General features: G+C 33.8%; 1 protein-coding gene across 1 annotated transcript in view; it reads left to right on the plus strand.

Moving 5' to 3' along the window:
* The first annotated feature begins 781 nt into the window (after positions 1 to 781).
* The window catches only part of LOC124368228 (E3 ubiquitin-protein ligase NRDP1), a 31,015-nt gene continuing 9,240 nt past the window's right edge, over positions 782 to 22,556 (plus strand). Inside the window, exons 1-5 of the mRNA XM_046825507.1 lie at positions 782 to 1,265; positions 5,851 to 5,993; positions 9,757 to 9,913; positions 14,629 to 14,760; positions 17,481 to 17,636. Coding sequence (XP_046681463.1) covers positions 1,176 to 1,265; positions 5,851 to 5,993; positions 9,757 to 9,913; positions 14,629 to 14,760; positions 17,481 to 17,636 — 678 coding nt within the window. The 5' untranslated portion in view covers positions 782 to 1,175. The remainder of the gene's footprint in view (positions 1,266 to 5,850; positions 5,994 to 9,756; positions 9,914 to 14,628; positions 14,761 to 17,480; positions 17,637 to 22,556) is intronic.

Below are 22,556 nucleotides of genomic sequence, written 5' to 3' on the forward strand. Positions count from 1 at the left end.
AAGTAAAGTAAAAAATGATAGTAAAATGTAGGCCTAGCAACATAGTAAATAAATAAGTAAATTACGGAAAAATAGTAAACATTAACCCTTAAGACTATGGAAAATTTGTTACCAAAAACCAACTCATATCCATCAAATGAACGAAGACTTTCTTTATTGATTCCATTGGACTTACAGGACCTAAATCAACCGTCTAGATATTAAGTATTAGACAATTAATAAAAATGTTAGGACTTCTGATCTTGAAGGGTTAAATGCATTGTCCATTGTCATTTAGAAGTAAAAGATAAAAAGAATGTTTGATTGAATGTTTTTCTTATGTTTATTTTACGAAAACGAATAAAAAGTCTTTACGACAGACATTCGAAACACGTATCTCACGATCAGTAATAAATACTTTTAGTAGGTTAGAAGAATTATTATAAGACATTATATATAATAATTAATGTTAATAAAGCAATTTTGTAAACATTTTTAGTACTACCTTAGTTTGTTCTTGCCATAATTTATAATGTTCCTTTTTACTTACGAAAATTCCTTAGTAATTCTTAACGTTGCTGGGTACCTTTAAGAGAGCGAATATTTGATTTTTATCTAAATAATTTTTCAAATTCTGTGAATAATTTGAATTAGGCTACGTATATTGAATCAGAAATAAAGTTACTAAAAATTATACATTTAGTATTTTTCTCAGAAAACAATACAAAAACAAAACTTGTCAGATCCCAGTCTCTATTGCATTCGACTGTTTCTACGGTCTAGAGTCTGCATCTGTCTAAGCTTTGCTGCTATTCGCGATTGACTGATCCCGAAAGAAAGGACTGGCTGGAGTGGAGTGGACTGGCAGAATTAAGTGAAGAACATTAGGGAATGGGGATTTGGGGTAGGTTTTGGTAATAATAGCAAATATAACATGATGAGAATCACAACACTGGAATAAACACAATGTGTAACGTGTAATAAATTATGTTTATTGGAGAAATATGCTTAATATATTAGTACAGTTTGTTACGTTTTAGTGAGCAGTAGAAATTAGTTTACTGACCACAAACCTAACAGTTGATTTTCGTGGAGTTCGATGAAAAATATGATTATGGCTTTACATAGTTTTGTGGAAATAAAATTATTTTGTGTTAAAGAGATTTAGGTATATACGTTGCAGTGTGTCCTTCGTCATGGGTTTTGATGTCCATAGATTCTCTGGTGAAGTAGATGAAGAATTAGTGTGTCCAATATGTTCTGGTGTTTTGGAAGATCCTCTTCAGGTATTGTTTATTAATTAAATTTCTCTCATTAAACTAAAGTTTTACTATTAAATTTGTTAGAACTAAGTATTGTCCTCTTGGTTTTAATATTTTTATGTGCTTCATCATAAAAAAAATGGTTGAACTACAGTGTCATTGTAGGCCTAGGCCTACAATAATTTTTCCTGACTAATGACAGTGTTAATGAAATATGGCATAGATGTTGCTTTGATATTGGGCAAAGTATGAAAATGAGACCTGGTGACTATACTATAATAGGTGTGGTGGCCACAATAATCAAATCATAAGATTTTTATGATTATCTAAACTATCAAAACCAAGGTGTCGGACCGAATAACATTATTATTACACATTAGGCTTACAGTATAGTTCAGTTGTTTGTGTCTTAAAAAAAGTAATAATTTGACTGCAGTATAATAAGCGGCCACGACCACAATCGAATCATTATCGTCATCGGTATTCATGAGTAACGAATCCTCATAGCCTATTCATGACTAGGCCTAGTCAAAGTCAAAGTGTTTATTTGTCAATCAACAATAAAATACATTGCATGACAAAGGTCAATATACATTTAATAAAAAGAACAACAATGTATCTTAATTACTTAATATTAGATATCAAATAATCTCTAACAGAGTAATACTCTCTATCAATTAAAAAACACTTAAGTTTAGATCTGAATTTAGGTACCACTTCTTCGGATCTCAATTCTAATGGGAGATGGTTAAATAATTTAACCGAAGAGTAATACAACTGTCTTTCAAAAAATGATGTACGGTGCTTTGGAGTTGGCAAACGGAAAGATTTTCTTAAGTTGTAATATTTAGATAGATCAGAGGTAAAAATATGCATGTTTTTCCTTAGGAAGGTTAAGGTCTCAAGGATGTATAGGCACGGGAATGTAAGTACTTTGTTGGTTCGGAAGTACCCCCTACATGATTGGTTTCTAGCTAATCCCAACACAATCCTGAGAGTTTTCTTTTGAAGCCGAAAAATGTATTGTGTCCTGGTATTTTCAGACCCCCAAATAGGCAGTCCGTAGGTAAGGTGTGGGTAAATACATCCATAATATCCAGCCAAAAGAATATCTCTATTAGCAAAATGGGACAGTCGACGCAATACAAAGATTCCGCTGCCCAATTTGCTACATACACTGTCAATATGAAGACAAAATTTCAGGCTAGAATCTAAAGTCAAGCGCAGAAAATTTGTGTACTCTGACGATTCAATAACAGAATTCGGTACTTTGGGATTATACCGACCACACCCAGACATGAATCGTTATTTCACATTTCGTTTCTACTGATTACTAGATTAGCGTAGAACAATATTTCGTCAATATAAAACAGGAATTGTCTTATCGCAAACCCCTCCCCATCCTCAGACAGAGGTCAAAGTCGAGCGTCTAGTAGATAACGTGATTGCAGAGTTTCGCCGCCCGTTCAGCTGGTGCATCGCTTTGTTGTACTTCCGTGTTTTACCTCTACATTTCTCCAAACACAAAAATTCAACAAAAACAAACATTTACCAAACTAAACTCTTTATTAAAAAAACACTAAAAACTTGTTTTTATTCTTGATCACATTCCGCCACCCAAAATGCGAGTGCCTCCGGCCATCAGCGCGGGCTTTGGCAGCACCTTCGGTGCTGCCCCGCGCTGATGTCGACGAAAGAAAAACATCCCTCGAGATAGTACCTATCAGTAAAATATCAAATTCTAGAGGGGCTAATCAGAAATATAAATTGAATTGTAATGGAAAGGCAATTATGTACCGTGCAAATCACGTGATGCCGCGCGGCCTGCCGTAATCAGGATTCTCGAGAAAGATAAGATAACAACGACAACAATACCGATCACAATACCTGGAAATGCTTGTAAGTTTGTAATTTTGTAATTGAAGAGTTGTTTTTTCGTTCTATCATGTTTGTTTCTATAAATTTCTATTTTTGTGTTCTTCATACTAGTGTGGTCGGTATAATCCCAAAGTACCCAGAATTCCCAATAATAATGGACGAACCACTATCACAGCTCGTAGGAGCTCTAATATGAAAATCGAGAAAAGTTGTTTTTGCAGTGTTCACAGTAAGATGATTATCCTCCAGCCATTGAAGCAGACAACTACCCTGTATGAACATATCACACTCCAGGTTTTCTCTAACTTCGTGTGACATATTGACAGACGTATCGTCCGCAAAGAGACACAAATTACCTATACCTACACTAGACGAGATGTCATTGACAAATAACAGAAATAGGATGGGGCCAAGGACAGAGCCCTGGGGCACGCCCGATTTTACTGTTTCTACAGAGGATAATCGATAACTCAAGCAACCAGAGTCGTTAACAAATGGAATTTCAACCACCTGGCTTCGGCCCAACAAAAATGAAGAGACCCAGTCAAATGAGCTTCCCCTTATTCCAAGGTTGTAAAGTTTACACAATAAGAGCTTATGATTAACAACATCGAACGCTTTGTGAAGGTCAAAGAAAATGCCAAAGGTATGCTGACGCTTATCCAAAGCCACGGAAACACGATTAATGAAGTCAAACACGGCATCAAGTGTTGAGAAACCCTTTCTGAAGCCAAATTGTTTTTCAAAAAATACATTGTAAAAATACCTAACTAAAAGTAAAAAAAAAAAACAAAATGTCGGAACCAACTTACTTAACAGGTATTTAAAATAATAATATAGTAGCCTACAGCTAGTTTTAAATCTTAAAAATTAATAAAAATAAAACTCAATATTTATAAAATTTTTCTAACTAAACAGTGTAACTATTTTCAAGGAAAATGTGTCTGACCCCTTGTGATACAAAGAACGTATGTACATCGTCATTGTATTTGCTGCCACTAGTCAAATACTAAAAACATGATTTTACTTTGAATTAATTTGGAGCACTAATATTGTACTGAATTACGTTTTAGGCTTTAAAAAAATTGTATTATATTGAAGCTATACTTTTTATAAAAGAAATGTATTTGTTTCAAATTACATAAAATAACTAAACTTTAAGTTTGAGCAGCATAGTACTTATGATTACTTTAGCCAATGGAGATACTTTAAATATCATTTGTGGGGTTAATTATGTATCTAAAAATGAAAGACATGTTTAAGATCGGTGAACAGATGCTGGAAAAAGTTCAGTATAGGAATCCGAGAAACACAAACTGGGTATCATACAAGGAAAACCTCAGGGCACAGCTAGATTCTGATTCCACTAATGGGAAATGGATTCACAGCGCGGCGCAGCTTGACAAATCTGCCGACAGTCTTACCTCTGCGATTGTGGGCTCCTTTGATCTCAGCTGCCTGGTTATCAATAGAAATAGATCAAAGGTAGTCTGGTGTAGCTCTGAACTGGCCTCTTTGAGGAAGAGGGTCAGGGCTCTATTCAGGAGAGCCAAAACTTGGGGCACCTACCACAAGGCTCTTGCACTGTACAACCGCAAGGTTCGTACGGCTAAGAGGTTAGCCTGGAAGAAGCTCTGCACCGATATTGACAGTGTGCAGGGCTGTGCAAGGCTACAAAAGCTATTAGCAAAGAATCCCATCTCGCCGCTTGGTAGTCTCAAGGACGATCAAGGTGTTTACATTACTGAACCGTAAGGAGTTCTAAAAGTTATGAAGGGAACACACTTCCCGGACTGTGTTGTTCATGAGGGTAATCAACCACCCGACAGTGAGGGGAGACATGCGGGCCACGCCACCCATTTGCAGTGGAGTCTGGTACACCGTATTGTGACCTTCAGAAGGATTGAATGGGCTATCAACTCCTTCAGTCCTTACAAAACTCCTGGGGGTGACGGGGTGAGACCGGTTTGCTTGCAGCGGGGGTTGGATATTCTCCTTCCCCAGCTGTGCAGACTGTTCAGAGCCTCCGTGGCTCTCAGGTACATCCCACTATCCTGGAGAGTGTCCAGAGTCGTGGTCATACCGAAGCAGGGGAGGGTGGGCATGGATCGGCCGAAGTCTTTCAGGCCGATATGCCTGTCCTCCTTCCTTCTCAAAACCATGGAGAAAATGGTTGCCAGGTTTGTTTGGGAGGGAGCTCTTTTGGAGCGACCTCTACATCCTAACCAGCATGCCTACACTCCTGGAAGGTCATGCGACTCGGCCCTGCATCAATTGGTATGCAGGATTGAGAAGACGCTGGTGGCAAACGAGGTAGCCATAGGAGTCTTTCTAGACATTGAAGGAGCCTTTGACAATACAGCCACTCAGGCGATTATCAATGCAGTCTCAAGACGTGGTGTTGATGGTCAGGTGTGTGACTGGATAGGGGCCTTGCTCACGGACAGGGTTGTTGTTACAACCCTCATGGGAGCATGTGTTAGTGCGAAGACTACGAGGGGCTCCAGGTTCGAGTCCCGGCGGAGAAAGTACTTTTTGCGATTCAATGTTTATTGAAATTATATATATATATAGAATACACAAAATGGTATATAGTTTTAGAATATAACTATATACCAAAACAGTTATGTTTACATAATTCTAATTACAGATTATTTGCAACTAATGACATATACTAGCAATTATAAATGTATTGAAAAAGAAGTTATTAAAGTTTGTACTTTTTCGACAGGCCCCACTGTGTGAACATGCGTTCTGTCGGAGCTGTATCCAGGAGTGGATCTCCCGGCAACCTACTTGTCCGGTGGACAGACAAGCCATCACTTCTGCACAATTGAGACCTGTGCCACGTATCCTTCGAAACCTCTTGTCAAGGTAATTCCTCAGATTAGTGTAACATCTTTTAAATACTTTATTTTTATAGTAGACAGGATTTATTGAAGTCAAGCCATGAACAACACAAATTTGTCTATAATATTGTCCACTAGAACAAGTTACCAACAAAGCAAGCATTATGGAACAGTGCTTAATTGATAGTAAATTTTATTATTGCATTATTCATCTTAAATGAATGTTACAAACATAGTGTAGACTGAATAGTCTTTCCATTATTATCACAGCTGGATAGAGTAAAGGAATATAAAACGTGAGTACAGTAAATAGTGCCAAAATTTCACAAAAATATTTGTCATTTACATACTGGTTGTTGTAGGATAAATTATTATTTCCTCACTACTAAAGAGTTGTATATTTGGCTACTAACTTTTTTTATATTTGGCTTATATATATATATATATATATATATATATATATATATATATATATATATATATGTATGTATGTGTGTGTATATAATAATCAATGTATATATATATATATATATATATATATATAAAATGGGTTTTATTTGTAATTGTAATTAACCCTTTGTGCCAGGGATCTTGCAACGAGACGATTTAATAAAACACGCTTGAGTGCTGAATCTCGCTCCGAGACAAAACATTCCTACGCGAAGAGTGCCAGAGTCTTGGAACGATTTCTATTTCATTTTTTTCACATCTATAACTATAACTTATCCCTTACTGGCTGATATCATACGAAAGACCAATACATGAACTAAACTAACCTTTCCAACTATTATTTCTACTTTTAATGCTGTTACGTGATGCAAACAACTAACTAAATACAACACTTTCTCAGTTGGATCACGGTCACTTTCTCAGTTGGATCACGGTCACTTTCTCAGTTGGATCGCGATCACGGTGTCGTGACGAGTAGCAGAGCGTTAGTTATATTAGATATTAAAATTAACTAAGTGATGACAGTCACTTAAAAAAAGTGTTAGAAGATGTTTGTGCCGGTTATACGTCCGAGTGTCCATCTTCATGGACAATACTGAACTGTCTTCACAGTTTATTTTGTTTCCATAGAAAAGTCACTGTCTAAAGTGATTTTTAATTTTTTTTATTTTATGAACATCTTATTGTTAATATTTTCTGATGGAAAATTCATTTACCTTTGAAACAAATTAAAAAAGAGCTTTTAATTATCAAAAATAAATTTTAGGTGAATTTTTTTCTGAAGCCTTGCGTTTTAGTAAAAATAATGATTAGCAACTAACTATTTTTTTAAAATTTTGTTTATGGTACAGTATTAGGTTATTATATATGATTTTGGGTTGTTTTTAAATTTTCTTTATCATGAAAGTATTGAAATTTCAAAATAAATATTTTTAATAATAGTTATTTCACCTCAAGCTTCATTATTTTGTTTCCATGGAAATGTTGCTGTTTAAAGTGATTTTTTAATTTAAATTTTATATAAAAATTTGAATGTTAAATAGTTTCTGATACGTAATTCATTTATCTTTAAAAAGAAGTAAAAAGGAGCTTTTTATGATAAAAAATAAATTTTATGTAAATTTTTTCTAAAACCTTGTGTTTTTGTCCAAAACCCTCTGGAAATTTTCACAGTCACACAAAAAATAACTCAGCACTTTTCAACATGGATTTGATTTTATCTCTGGCACTAAAGGGTTAATGTTGCAAATATTGCAAGCACATTCACAAGCTGTAACGTTCTGACATGGCCGTGAGCAAACAGATGTCTTCGGTCATCGAGCTTGTTATAGGCTACTACAGTGTTAAATTCACAAATTAGATAAAATCACATTTTAGAGACAATATACAATTTCTGTTTGTACTATGTATGATGTTTTTTCACAATATTCTTAATTTGTATTGAGATAAATCAGGCTTTAAAAACATGAGCGATCTGACAAAAGAGCGACCCGAAGAAGCCGACATTGTTTTTGACTCAGTACGCTCTTGAAATATGCTCATTGGCAACCACATTAACTTTCTTATTTGGAGAGGGAGAGCACTTCTTTATATGTTTATTCTTTTCCCACTGCAACATTTTATATATTTTCTAATTTCCGTTGCAATTTCCTTATCTTGTCTGTCTGTTTACTTATTGTTGTTTTGCCCCTATTGTGGCTTATTTATTCTGGCCTCTTTCTCTTGGGTTTGAAACTTTTCTTCCGATATGTTACAAAATACTTTGTCCATTGTTTCCTTTTTTTGCTCAGCTGCCTTCATCTCTGCAATAATTTTTTTCTCATCTTTCAAACATTTCTATTTTCTCTATCTCTTTGTCTTTTTCTTTCAAGTTGCTCTTCTGTCATTCTGACATTAAATCTACATTGTCTTTCACCTACACATTGTTTATACCATTCATATTTTATTGAGTTTTCTGCATACTGTTTTCCTGTTTTCTTTACCATTTTAGCAAACTTCACGATTATCTGAAACAACAAAAATCCAGTAGCCTACATTTAACTGAACTAATATTGAAGTCACATACAAAAAAATACAGTAAATTTGCCATCTTGTACATCAACTGTCTGTGCTAAAATACTGTTTAATAAAATAAATATTTATCTTAAATACATATGTGTAAACAGGCATATTGCTTGTTAAAGTAAACTTTGACATCAAATGTTATTTTTATTATGGTATTTTAAAATCATCACGATTTATTATTTTATCGCAATGACTTCACCACGAGTTGAGTAAAGGAACTCAATGGTATCCGATCATAAATTTCAATGAAAATTAAAATGATTATTATTTAATTATTTAGTTAAAAAAAAAATTGCAATAAAACTTAAATGTACACGTATCTTGTGATAGAAAAAATTGCTTATTCCAATATGTAAACAATTGCTTATCTTTGTGATGTGAGCACATTAAGTTAGGTCACTAACATTAGCAATCTGTAAGTTCCAATATAGTGAGATCGTCAGTGATCTGATATATTTAGCCATCTGTAATATTATTGGTGTAGTCTGAGATGTCTTAGCGAGAAATAAAATTTGAGGTGAAAACAGCAGTAATAACTTTGTGATGTGCAGTTATTTTAGAAGATTTAATCAAAAACGGAAAAGCTGTGGATGTTAGCGACCTGGTTCATAATTAACATAATGTGCTAAACTTACCTAGATAATGATTTATTGTTGGTGAAATCCAAACATAAACAACAAAAATTATATGATTTGATAACATCAATTGGCTTAATCCAAAATTTAAATTTTGATCTTTTACAAGTGTTGAAAAACATTTTTAGAGAGATGTATTTTGTGCTATTTTGTCAAGCATCTAAACAGGCAATAAAACTTTAATCTAAATAATTTTTGTGGTTTAAAAAAATAAAAAACTGTATCTGGTAGTTACCAACTACATTTACATGCCAAATTCATGTTTAGTGGGTATTTATCATGATAAAACCATCAGTTTTTATAAACCAAGTTTTCAAACTGATATTTGCATAGTATACCAAAACTTTATTTTCTACCATCACATTGCTTTCTTCTATTCCATGTACAGATAGAAAGTGAAATTTGCAGCTTAACTATTACTAATGGTACATCAAAAATGTTATTTTTGGTTAGTCCTCTTTCCTCAACTCATTTTGTTTAACACGTGAGAACTCCCAGTGCAGTTGTAATGCTTACTGAAACTGGATTATCTGGCCTCGTATTTAGATGAGTGTGAAGATAATTCCAAGTGGCCTGGTGCCTTGCGAACAGAGTCCTCCTTCCCTAACACATTTTGTTTAACAAGATACATTGTTTCAGATTGTGTATCACATGTGAGAACTCCCAGTACGGCTGCAGTGCTGTACTCAAACTGGATTCTCTGACCTCGCATCTGGAGGAGTGTGAACATAATCCCAAGCGGCCGGTCCCTTGTGAACAAGGCTGCGGCCTCGTCATACCAATGGATGAACTCAAGGTATACCTTATCATACCATTAGAAGTTATCTTCTATTCTTTAAAATGGTTGGTAGGGAGCACAACAGTTGGTGAGAAATAATTTGTGGTACAGAAATTGAAAGTGTACTAAATTAGAATTATTTTCTTTGAAACAGTAATTCCATTAAACAATAGTTTTTCAAAATATTGTATTTTTATAACTTAAACTTTAAGTAAAGAATTTTACTTTTGATAACGTTATTTTTGATAATTATTGGATTGTATAAAATGTTTTGTTATCTTCAACCCTTTCAGTGCCAAGTTGTTTTAATTGGTTCCCGAAGAAATGTTGAAAAGTGCCAAGGGCCAACTAAATTGGTGTTTTGAATATTTATTTTTCTGTGAACTAAATGTTGACAAATGGCAATGTACTTAGTCTCGTTTTATACATAATAAATCAAATAAAACTAGATTATTTATCTTGATTGGAATTATTACAGCTAGTAAAAGCTATTTGCCAAAATATGAGAGTCAACTTATATGCGGATGTAGATTTTCAACATTTTGCAATAATATATAAAAATCAAAACTCAGTTATATAAATGTAATTTGCATTTTTGAAACTTATTTATATTTGTTCCTATTTACACAGAGAACAATACAAAAAGGCCCATATAAATAAATTGCTAAAGTTGTGACTTATTTGGTTGAACACTAGTGTTAGTGTTCTGTTAACACTTCACTCAGTTTTGGGTTTCTGTAGACCCATACCTTATTGTTAGTTTAGCCTGTCCTGGTTCTCTAGACATTCACAGTCATTGCATTTGTTTAAATAGATGATTGTAGCCATAGCAGCTATTTGGTAAATGTTTTAAATGAATTAAACAGTCATCTCGAATATCCCAAAGGAAATTGGGATTGGCAAAAATTAACTAAATAAAATAACTTAAAAACTACTCTAAAAAGCTAGTTGTAGTGTGAAAGTTAAAAAAACGAAGTACCTTAAAAAGTACAGAAAAAGCATTTTGTTAAAGCAATTTAAGCAAAAGTAAGGCTCTTCTGTGCAGTTTTTATAATTATGTATTGACCTACCTACATTGTCTCATTTTGTGACTCTTTGGTACCTATAGTAAATACTATTATTCTAACTTAGGTCTTCTAAGGCTCATAAATTTTATTATGAAATAACGTACGAAAAACATTCTTTTTTCCAAAATCATTGTCAGTATACAATAAATCGTAGTGCTCACTATTTACCAGTAAAAAATTTCAAAACTCAAAAACTATTTTATTTTTAAGTAAATAATACTTAACCATAAGATTACAATAGGCTATCATATTCCAATACTATATGAAAGGCTGGCGGGATAAAAGGGATGTCCATCAATTCTCAAATTTTTTGATGTTTAACTATACATTGAACCAATGCCTTTCGAATGGTGTTGTTGGTTGTGCGATAAATGGTGCCAGTCCTTCTAAAAAAAGAAAAAGAATACTCTATTCAGGGATAATGGAGACCAGTCTGTTTCGTTTGAGCAATAAAAGGGATCAGTCCAAGCACTTGTTGCACCATGACTCATAGGCATGTCTAGACTTGTTTCTAGATTTAACCACAAATTTTCCTCAATTTTTCTCAACAAGATGCGAGTGAATAAGAAGGTGTGGTAGTGTGAGTGTTTATTGCAGTTCCTGCTGCAAAACTTGGGTAAGTGGAGTTAGTGCATTACATTTAGTTAGTTTGTGGAAGTTTATACTTAGCTTGTCTATAGTGCATCAAAGTTCAGGGTTAAAACCGTTAAAAGGTCTGCAGGATTCACAAACAATGGAGAATTATGCCGAGAATTTTGCAAGAAATGGAGGAACAGAAGAAGAAAAGTAAGTGGTAGAATGTCAGGTGTACAGCAAAAAAATTTATCTAATGACTAATGTTCTTGTCCAAGACTGTGAATGTTGACTTTGACGTTCAATCAGTCAATTTGTTTTATTGCTGTAATACATATTTACATGCATGGCATTGTCAAGTTCACATGTTAAAAACAAAACACATCATCTGACATAGGCTATGTAACTAGGCTATAATACTGAATTTGATTGCGGTCGCAATATATTATAAATTCCTTAGTATCGTATATACTTAGTTCTATCAGCACTGATTTTAACTTCCGTTTAAATTTGTTATCATCTAGACATTTTGTTTCTTCGGGTAACGAGTTATATATTTTGTTGCCCAATTCAAGAGTTGATTTAATGGTTGTTTGAAAATTACATTGCCTAATTCTAAGAAAGTTCCTCTGTCTGGTAAAATAGTCATGAACTGAGCTATTTGTGGGAATACAATCTAAACTTGCTCTTATATACAATAGCAGCTGCATTAAGTACAATGAAGGAACAGTCAGAATACCAAGACTTTTAAATAAAGGTTTACAATGAGTTCTACAACTAACATTACAAATAATCCGGTTTAATTTCAACAGTTTAATCTCATGGAAAGAAAGATGAACAAGACACTTACATAAGCGGCATGATATGTGTTCTTTCTGTCCATCGTCAACGTAATCGAAAACCAGAAGAGGCTAGAACTAATTCAGCCACTTTTAAATGCAGAGTCCGTGGTAAAAATGATGAGGGTCAGAAAGTAGGGTATGATGTTTGCATATAGGATTTTGTGTTCTGTTCATGGGATAGGGAAAAAAAAACTATTAGAACATGTTTGCACTGGACTTGCAGCTACTGGATTTTGTGCAACAAGCAAACAAGGAAAGCACGATGTTAGGCCTCACAAGATTAAGGATTATGTTTTAAATTGAATTAGAAACAATATTAAATCATTTATTTCCAGGAACAATCATTATGGTTTAAAAGATTCAAAACGAACTTACCTGCAACAAGATTTGAATGTACAAAATGTTTTAATTGTTTAAGGGACAAAATCAAGGAGTAAAGGTGTTCTACCACTACTACAGAAACATAATTTAACATCAGCTTTGGTCATCCACAAGTAGACACTTGTTCTACTTGTGACAAATTTAATTCAAAAGTTAAAGGTTTGGAGACTGAAAAAAAAACACTGCACAAACATGGACAGAACAAAAGAAATAGAAAACGAAATCCGTCAGCTAATGACTTTAAACACACTTTACAAAAGAAAGGCTAAAACTTTTTACAATAGAAAAAGTGCATCAGTTCATGATATTTGGACTTCTGTAGCAAAAGAAGCCATTTGCTTTGATTATGGCAGAGACTTGCCAATCCCAAATTTGTTGACAAATGATGTACGAGTACATAATTTGAATAGTTGATACTGTTCAATATCAACAGTATTATCCTCAGGTCAAAGTTGTTTCTACTTATACACAGAGACTGTGGGAAAACAAGGAAGCGATGATATGTGCTCTCTTCTTTTATAACCACCTTCCACTAGAAGTCAAGGAAGTACACTTCTTTTGTGACGCATGTGGTGATCAAAATAAGAATTTTACCATATTATGTTTTATACATTATATGGTCCATCATGGACGTGCTTTACCAAAATTACTCTCACTTTTCCAGTCCTTGGCCACAGCTACTTAGACTGTGACAGAAAAATGGCTTTATTAAATCCAAAAGCTTGGCTTGAGACACCAGAAGCTTGGAAGGAACACTTTGATTCAGCTCGGCGAAAACCTTCACCCTTTGAAATTCAACTTATAACAGAAAATGAACAAAACCGATATCAGATTGCTGGGCAAAACACATTTCGAAAATTGACAGAACACCTAACTCAACTCTACGCAAAGAGGAAGTTTCCAATTTGACTAGTAACAAACAACAACACTGATGACATTCTTTACCTGACCAATTACAATGGATCCTGGAAAAAACACTCATTGGGAAAAGGAACAATCGACCACCAAAATGGAGAATTCACTTTACCAGGCCTCTCCTATGCTAGTAAGTTAATTTTCATTGGACCCTTTCTAAATTCCCTTACAGAAAATAATAAGTTTCTAATCACTGTCTTTGTTATTGTAGGACCCATTCTGATAAGTGCATCAGAATATCAAAACCTACAAATTTTGGCCAAATTCTGCAAACCTAGAGCTAGGATCTTTTTTGAAAACCTTCCACACAATTAAGGAGGAACACTCTTTGACTGTAGTTTGCATAACTACTGAACTTGTAACATATAGCTGAAGCTGATTTAACTGTAACAATATGTAAAAACAAAAAATAAACATTGTTTGAAACAATATTTTTTAAAGTTTCTCTTATTGGATTAAAGGGGATAAGTCCTACAGACTAATCATCTTTTTCCCACAAAAGCTTGTAGTTTAGACTCTTTTTGAAACAAAAACAACCTAATAGCATGAATGTTTTGTACTGTACTTTTTACTACAAATTGTAAATTTATATACTTAAAACTACTAACTAACTGAGAAATATTAAAAATAAATTATCAGTGACAAACGTTATTTGGATCCAGAGCATTGTGTTTGCTCTCCTGAAAACTTTTTAAAAGTGGACGTATCCCTTGTATTCCACCAGCTATTCATATGTTCTCATATAATAATATGCCTGTGCGTATTTGGCACTTTGTATTTTAATGACAATAAATTCTGGATTTTTTTAATAATCAGATTTTGGCACTATCACAATACTGTACTTAAAATGTATTTAGTGGTAGCAGTCTTTCATATTTGTATTAATTTAATTTTGTAATTGTTTTGTTTGTATACTCTCAGTTAGGTAAAAGAATATTGTTATTCACACTTTCAGGACCATAACTGTGTGAAAGAACTACGCTCTTTAATTCATTCTCAACAGCAGAAAATGGCAGATTTCCAGAAAGAAATAGCAGACCACAAGTTCCAATTGAATCAGCAGAAGCGAGAAATCCACCTTTTAAAGGTACTGTTGGTGTTATATATTTCATTTTATTAAACGTATAGATAGTGATGGGTCGATTCCAAAATTTTGGTCTTGATTCTGATTTGTGTGTTATTTGGTGCAAGAAATAACAATAACCCATTTCTAAAAAAAGATATATGAATTTTTATTAAAAATGGACCAATACTAAAAAAAATCCAATACCAAAAATGTTAATCTACTCTTACCTATATAAACGTTTATAGATACAAATATACATATATTTTCTTATAGAGGATATATATATATATATATATATATATATATATATGTATATATATATATATATATATATATATATATATATATATATATATATATATATATATATATATATATACAGTTACCCCCACATTACAAGATAAATAAAAATTAATGAACGTCTGTAAGTCATAGGCAAGTGGTCCTTTGCACATAGACGCTGCAGTTTGTGACAATACATGAAAATAAATATAAATAATATGAGCTGTAGACAAAATGTTATTTATAAAACTACACTAATTTGGTTATTTTTATACATTTTTAATACAGAAAATATGACAATAACATGTTTTAGCAATCAGTAATTTACCTACTGTGAATCAATTGTGTTCAAATAAATTCAGCAGAATCGTGGTGATGTGCTGTCATAAATATATAAAACACAAAATGTCAGCAAAGTATAATTAAAAAAATATGCTAATTAATTTATTTGTCAAAATCTCAGTTTTAAATAGAATAAATATTATTATTCAGTTTTTAAAATCATTTTAACGTACTACATATTTACAATAAAAATTAATTAAACTAAGAATTCCTGTAATAATTTTAAAACTTTTTTTTAGTTGGCTGGGCTTAATACTTTTAGGAAGAAAATAACATTATTAAAAAAGTAGTAGGCAGTATTTGATATAAAACTTTGAAGTTAGTGACCTGTAGCATGACAGTGGTGAAATGAAGTGGGGTTCTCTGCCAAGTTTGACTTACAAGTGGTCAATATACATTAATAATAAAATAATACAAATTAGTACAAAAACCAATGTTTTAAATATATCAGGGTATGGTTTAAAACTTTTTATAATATTGGTTGCAACAGAGATTTTAGATAAACAAATGTGGATATTTTGCTATTTAAGGATATATAAAGTGTAAAATATACATTCACAAAAAAATTAAAGATCCCATAATTTTCTATAAAGAAGCAATACAATAAGTATTAGTAACATGTTATTGTAACCAATTTTGATAAACACGTGGAGTTAATTTAATTTAATTGTTTGGAATGTAAATTTTCTTTTGACATAAAGTCACCAATCACCACCTGAAACCTTAATCCAAGATGTATATTATCAGGCTGTTCCATAGTAAGTATCTATCAGAAGACCGGAGATTAATCGGTCACTATCATAGCTTGGAAAGGCTGTCCCAAGGGAAGGGTTCTGTCTCCCCTTCTGTGGGCAGTGGTGATTGACAAACTCCTAACAAAGCAGAAAAGAGGGGAATAAGTCTACAATGATATGCTGACGACCTGATGCTTATGGTCACGAAGGCACACAGGAACATCTTACTCAAGAAGTCATAAATTTTATAAGCAACTGGTGTCATGGGGAAGGTCTACAGATTAACCCATCAAAAACAAGTATGATGGGTATGAACCTTTACCAAGAAAAGAAAGTTCCAGCTAGAACCTGTCCCTGATCAAAGTAAGGAGGAGATAAGAATGATAGTAGGAATACTGACAGGACATGGCTCCCTAGAAACACCTTATGAAGGCGGGTCTTAGTCAGACTGATGAGTGCAGACTCTAGGAAGAAGGAGAAGAATCAGTGGAACACATATGGCTAAGTTGTCCAGCCATATCTAAAATTAGGAAAAAAATTCCTAGGAGTATATCTTCTCAGCCCCAGGTATATCAGAAAACATGAGCCTTCAAATTTGATTGGCACAAACATAAGTAAGAGAGGCGTAAAGGTACTTTTAGGACTAGGAGCAGTGATAACAGTCTCTTTCCCTTGAAAAAAAGCTATCAGAATAACTTAAGGCAACCGAGAAACTAGGTAAACAGATTATCCAGTATTTTATGGAGACACGGGGATATTCTTGCCACCCAACAGTGGCTGTGCTCTTTCTACAGAATCATTGTAATCGGTTTGGCATGGAAATTACTTCTCCTACATGCCACAAAAAATTAAAACTACATTGTTTTTTTAATTAAATATGAATACTGAAAATAACTATTGCAATTATATATCACCACTAAATTATTAGCTAAAGAAGAATTTTAAAAATTAGGGAAATTACTTGTGTAATACGTTAGGTCAGATACTTATATAAGTATAAGAAGGTTAGTATGAAGAAAATATATGGTAAATACTTTTAATAACTTTGGGAAGAAAGAAAGATGAGCTATCACCACTGCCAAACTTATAGCAAGTTTATACAACAAAACATCTGGTTGTAATTATAGATGAATGCTTGTCTTGGACTACCCACGTGGTGTTCTTATGTACCAAACTGGGTTGAGCTTTGTATGCAATTTGAAGAACTATAACAATTTCCACTTAAGAGGCTGTTAAATCAGATACTAGGTTTTTTGAAAGTCTTGTAAGATATGGAATTTTGGTTTGAATTTTAAGGATTTACCATCTAAATAAGCTTTCGGCTCCATGGGTGGCTAGTTTTATCATACGCAACAAATTCATTGTATGTGGTGTGTGTTGAAGGACTTCATGAGAGCCATGCGGGTATCGAACCCCACCATGCGAGCTCTGGCGGAGGAAATGGAGCGGGATGAGGTAGTGCGATGGAGTAACTCGCTAACTCGTGCTCGCGTAACTCGCTGGGGTGGTATGATCTCCACACCTGACGACATGCTACAGGTTAGTAAGGCATCTGTTTCATTGTGGAAATACATGAGTGTGAATAAATTCACCTTTAAAACAATTATTTGAATAAAGAAAAGGTGTTTTAGTATAAAAATTGTGATGACACTGATCTAGTATAAATACAGGGTGTTTTCAAACTATGTCACAAAACTTCCAACTGCGTGCATATGTATCTACAAGCACACAAGGCCATATCCAAGGCGATCCATATGATTTTTAAGTGTATACTTGAGGTCCTGAAGCAGGATCTCGGAATCAACTGATCATAACTATATTCCATAAGTTAATTTCAACTTATTTCCAGTTAATAAAATACAAACAACATATGAACCGCTAACTGCAGAAAGGCATCAAGTCCAAATTAACGGGTTTTCCGTTTCCGTTTTTCCTTCAAAGTGTTTTTGTTAGTTTTTTTTTTTTATTTTTTTTTTTTTAAGAAGACTCGTCGTTTACAGCAGAAAGGAAACATGTCCGCGCATTGCTATTGCAATGGCGACGTCTCGAATAACGCTATTTACTGCAGAAAGGGAACTAGTCCTGGACTTGTTCCCCTTCGCAGTAACCAGCTGGCTGGTCAGCGCTCGCGTGGCAGCCGCGATAACTAACGTTCAGTCGCTGAGTCGCGTCAAACAACGTATCATAGTGCTTTGTTTATTCATAACATTATTTAGTGCGTCTCACTGATTACTTAATTGCCTCATCATTGAAATAAATGAGTAGTTCAGAAGAAGAAGGACAGTCGAATAAAAGAAGGAAGGGTTAAAGAATGAAGAAAAGTACAGAAGAAATGTGATTAAAAAGTCTAAAGGTAGAGGGCAAAGAGCATGTAAACTGGAAAGGCAAAACTGTACCTGCAAAAAATCCAGGCTCCAAAGTTTGCAGGTAAATATAGTTTTGTTCAATAGATTATTTTTGCATACAAATGAGTTTGGTTGAGTACATCTCTTCACTTCTAGTTTTATTTTAAAAATTAGCCTAAGTGGTCTTGAAACGATAAACTAATCATTACATCAAATTGGCCCGACGGTAACATAAACCTCCAAAAATATGGTAGGCCTAGGCCTATTATATTTTTGACACATTCATCATAATATTATTACTCTTGTTTATTAAGCCTGTTATTGTTTCAGCTGCAAGTCCAACTGCCTTCAAAGCTTTTCGAGGGAATATGATAGAAATATTTTTCAAAACTGACATAATATGACAACCAAGATAGAACAGGACATTTTCATCCAATCTCTAAATGGGAAAGTTAGTCCTGTTGAAAGAGAAAGATCCAGTGCCTGGGTCATCATCTGAAAAAGCCGAAAGCTTTTATGTGTAAGCTATTCATTCTACACAATGGCAAACGCACCAAGGTATGTAAAAAATGGATTTATGACAACTTATGGATACACTCCTAAACAGTGTTACCGGTTTATCTCATTTGTTGCAAGTAAAATGAAATCCCAACTGACAACAGAGGAAAGAACGTTTCAGGAAATGCAATACCCCGGGTCTGTCCCTGACTCGATTAAGGGCCCCATGTTGAATCATTCCCAACAAAAACCCATCACTATACAGGCAAAGATAAACAGTACTTCTCAGCAAACTTGAATTTGAAAATTATGTATGATAGTGTTCATAAAAAAAAACCAAAATCTTTCTTACAACAACTTTGGGAAGTGAAAAAAGGCTCTCATACAAGTTCTTTTTGGACTTATTTTAATGAAAAACAACCCTGACATTGGTTTTGACCGGACCAGTTAAAGATGCTTGTGTATGTAACTTGCGAGGAACTAACCTTGAAAATAAAAAGTCCTTTTTTAAAACGAGAATGCCAAGCGAGTAGGCTGTCGCCGAGTTAATGGTACACAAACGTAGAGCTAAAAAATTTTATGCCTCGTTGCAAGAAACAACGGAAAAGTGCAAAAATGAGTTGGACAAGTGTTGGGATCTGTATTGATTTTATGGCTAACGTATCTCTACCTTGCATTCCTGTACACAGATCACCCTATTACTTCCGGCAGCTCACTGTTTAACGTCTTTGGTGTGCATAAGTCTTTCAACAGGTGAATGTACAACTGTTATCTATCACGATGGTAATGGATGGTAAGGGAGCTAACGAAGTTTTGTACAATATTGGACTGGTACATCAAACACAAAATTGATAATGATGTAAAAAAACTTTATTTGTTTGGGGACAACTGTTCAGGACAGAACAACAAAAACCACACCCTGGTAAGGATATGATGATGTATTTAAGTATGAAATAAAACGGTTATGATGAAGTAAAACTAGTGTGTTCCAGTCCGAGGCCACTCGTTTATAGCCGAATGATAGAGATTTTGGATAGTAAGAAGAAAATTGGGAGAGAAGAAAGAAAGATACTATGATTTAGCTGAAGTCGAAGCTCTTATTCTGTGGTTCATCGAAAATCGCTGGTAAATTCTCTGATCATCAAAAATGAACTTTGAACGATTTTATTGACTTCACTGCATGTGGCCAGGAGTTTTACAAAAAGACCAGCCTTAAGTGACGATTCCTATGGTAGAGAATGTACCGAAAAGACAAAAAAATAACATTTTCAATATCAAAATACAGGGTAATGTCTTTTTCAATCTGAGACGCCTCAAAAAAAACACGTGCAGTGTGACATGAACATTACCGGCTTGGCAACGGATTCCCTCCTTCAGATTGAGGAATGCAGAGATGCCGATCAGGGCTCCAACAAAAAAAAGCCTATGCTACGGTACTGTCCGATCAACATTAAAAAAATGGAAGATCTGGTGAAAAAAAAAAAAAAAAAAAAAAAAAAACAAAAAAATACATTTCCAGAAGAAAAATGTTGACTTTTGGGACCAAATCCGGTCATGGCCTACCACATCAAACCGCTGACGATGACTTACAACCCTTTTAGGACGAGCGGACTATTAATAGTCCGCACTAGTTTGTGCCGAAGAAGAACGATGCCGGGGCTTTCAATAGTCCCGCACTAGTTATTTTTTACCGAAGAAAGACGAGCGTGACTTTTTTATGTGCCGCGCCGGTTTACGTGTTGCATAAATACTCACGTAATATTATCGAAATTACGATGAACAAAATTAGTTTTCCTTGTAGAGGCACATCCTGAGACAGGAAATGGAGATTATTTCGGAACTTATCTTGGCCAAACCAATACAACATATGTGCTATTTTTAGAACAGCTGCACGAGAGCGCTCTATTGTAGTGCCAGTCGCGGCAGCGCGCCAATTCCGTCTAGTTTGGTTTTACATTCAGTCAGTCACAGTGCGGTCGCGTTGACTATAGTTGATTGTTTCAGATCAGTTATAAACTTAGTGTTTATAGATTTATAGTGAAATGTGTATTTTGTTACAACTTCTTTTGTGAATATGGATCAATTTAAACTTAGCTGATCACAGCAGTGAAACTGGACCGTGAGTTACAAAAACAAAACTCCCCCAGAAAAGTGCATCTGAACATTTGTAAAGTAATGTAAGTTTTTTTGTTGTAAAAACAATTTATTTCTCAACCAAATGTTAATAAAATTTTGTATTTAAACTGAAAAACTATGTAAGAAACATAGTAATATTAGTTCCCACAGTAAAAAAAATTTTTTTATATCATAGTAAACCTGAAGCCAAACTAATAAAATAAAAAAATAAAATAAAAATTATAAAATTTTTTATTTAATTTTATAATTTTTCTGTTATTGTAAAATAGTAATTTAATGCATCTACCATATTGTAGACAATTTAATTATGTACATGTGGATAAAAAATGGTGTATAAGGGACAATTTTTAAAATAATGGACTTAATAAATATATTTATCAAACTACTACATTTTGCCCAATTTCACTCACCGTCGTCTTCTTTGGTATGTTCGCTATGAAATATGGTCACGTCAAAAAATAAAAATGCGTACCTAAAAAAATAACCAAAATTTTTGTCGTCCTAAAAGGTTAAATATTGTAGTGTATAAAAATATTTTGCTTTTGTTATATACAACGTGTTCCTAGATATAAGATATTTTTTATCATTAAAAAAAAATGTATCAAACAAAATGATTTGTATAATGATTTTCTCCCCATGAATTGTAAAATTGTAAAATAGTATTACCGCAGAAAGGAAACATGTCCTATGTAAAAAAAATTAATAATCAGCTCTTTAAAAATATTTGATTGACTCAATTTCAAAAATATGAATCTTTAAAAGGTCAGTCATATAGAAAAAAAATAAAATATATTAAATATATGTATAGTACATATGGATTTATAAGGTTTTTTGTCGCTCCTAAAAAGTTGGTTAATTTTGGACTTGATGCCTTTCTGCAGTTAGCGGTTCATATAGGTTTTGAGCTAGATCTCGAAACCCACTTGAAAAATTAATACATTAATTTAACCACATCTCACTGGAACCATTATTGTGGCTGTTCTTTCACACAGCCACAATACACATAATTTTTCAATGGGTTTTGATGTCTGTACTCCGCAACAAATCTGTCAATACACGAAATATGTGTGAACTTTCAGGTGGATTACAAGGTTATGCCTAATGTACTCACTTCTCCCACTACACATATGTTTTTACTATATTCTCACACTTGAATTTCCAGTTGTGAGCAGGTCTCTAGAGTCTTTCACTTGCTAGTGGGTGGCTGTTTCTCATGTCTGTCTTTATTACAAGAATAATGAATTGTAGGAAATTACTTTTGCATGGTTAAAAAGTAAAACGCAATCTTGGTATATACTGCAAAACTTGACTGTTGTAGTGCTGCAGTCTGTGTGAATATACCGATAAGGAAATAATGTATTATAAAAACAAGTGAGGAAAAATTTTGACCGGGTGATGGTGACCTTTCCGACTTGTGATGTATGTCTCTTTCATTACTCATCACTAGATCCTGGGCTATGGCTATAGGTCAGTAAAGACT

The sequence above is a fragment of the Homalodisca vitripennis genome, chromosome 1 (genome assembly GCF_021130785.1).
Source record: "Homalodisca vitripennis isolate AUS2020 chromosome 1, UT_GWSS_2.1, whole genome shotgun sequence".
Classification (NCBI taxonomy): Eukaryota; Metazoa; Arthropoda; class Insecta; order Hemiptera; family Cicadellidae; genus Homalodisca; species Homalodisca vitripennis.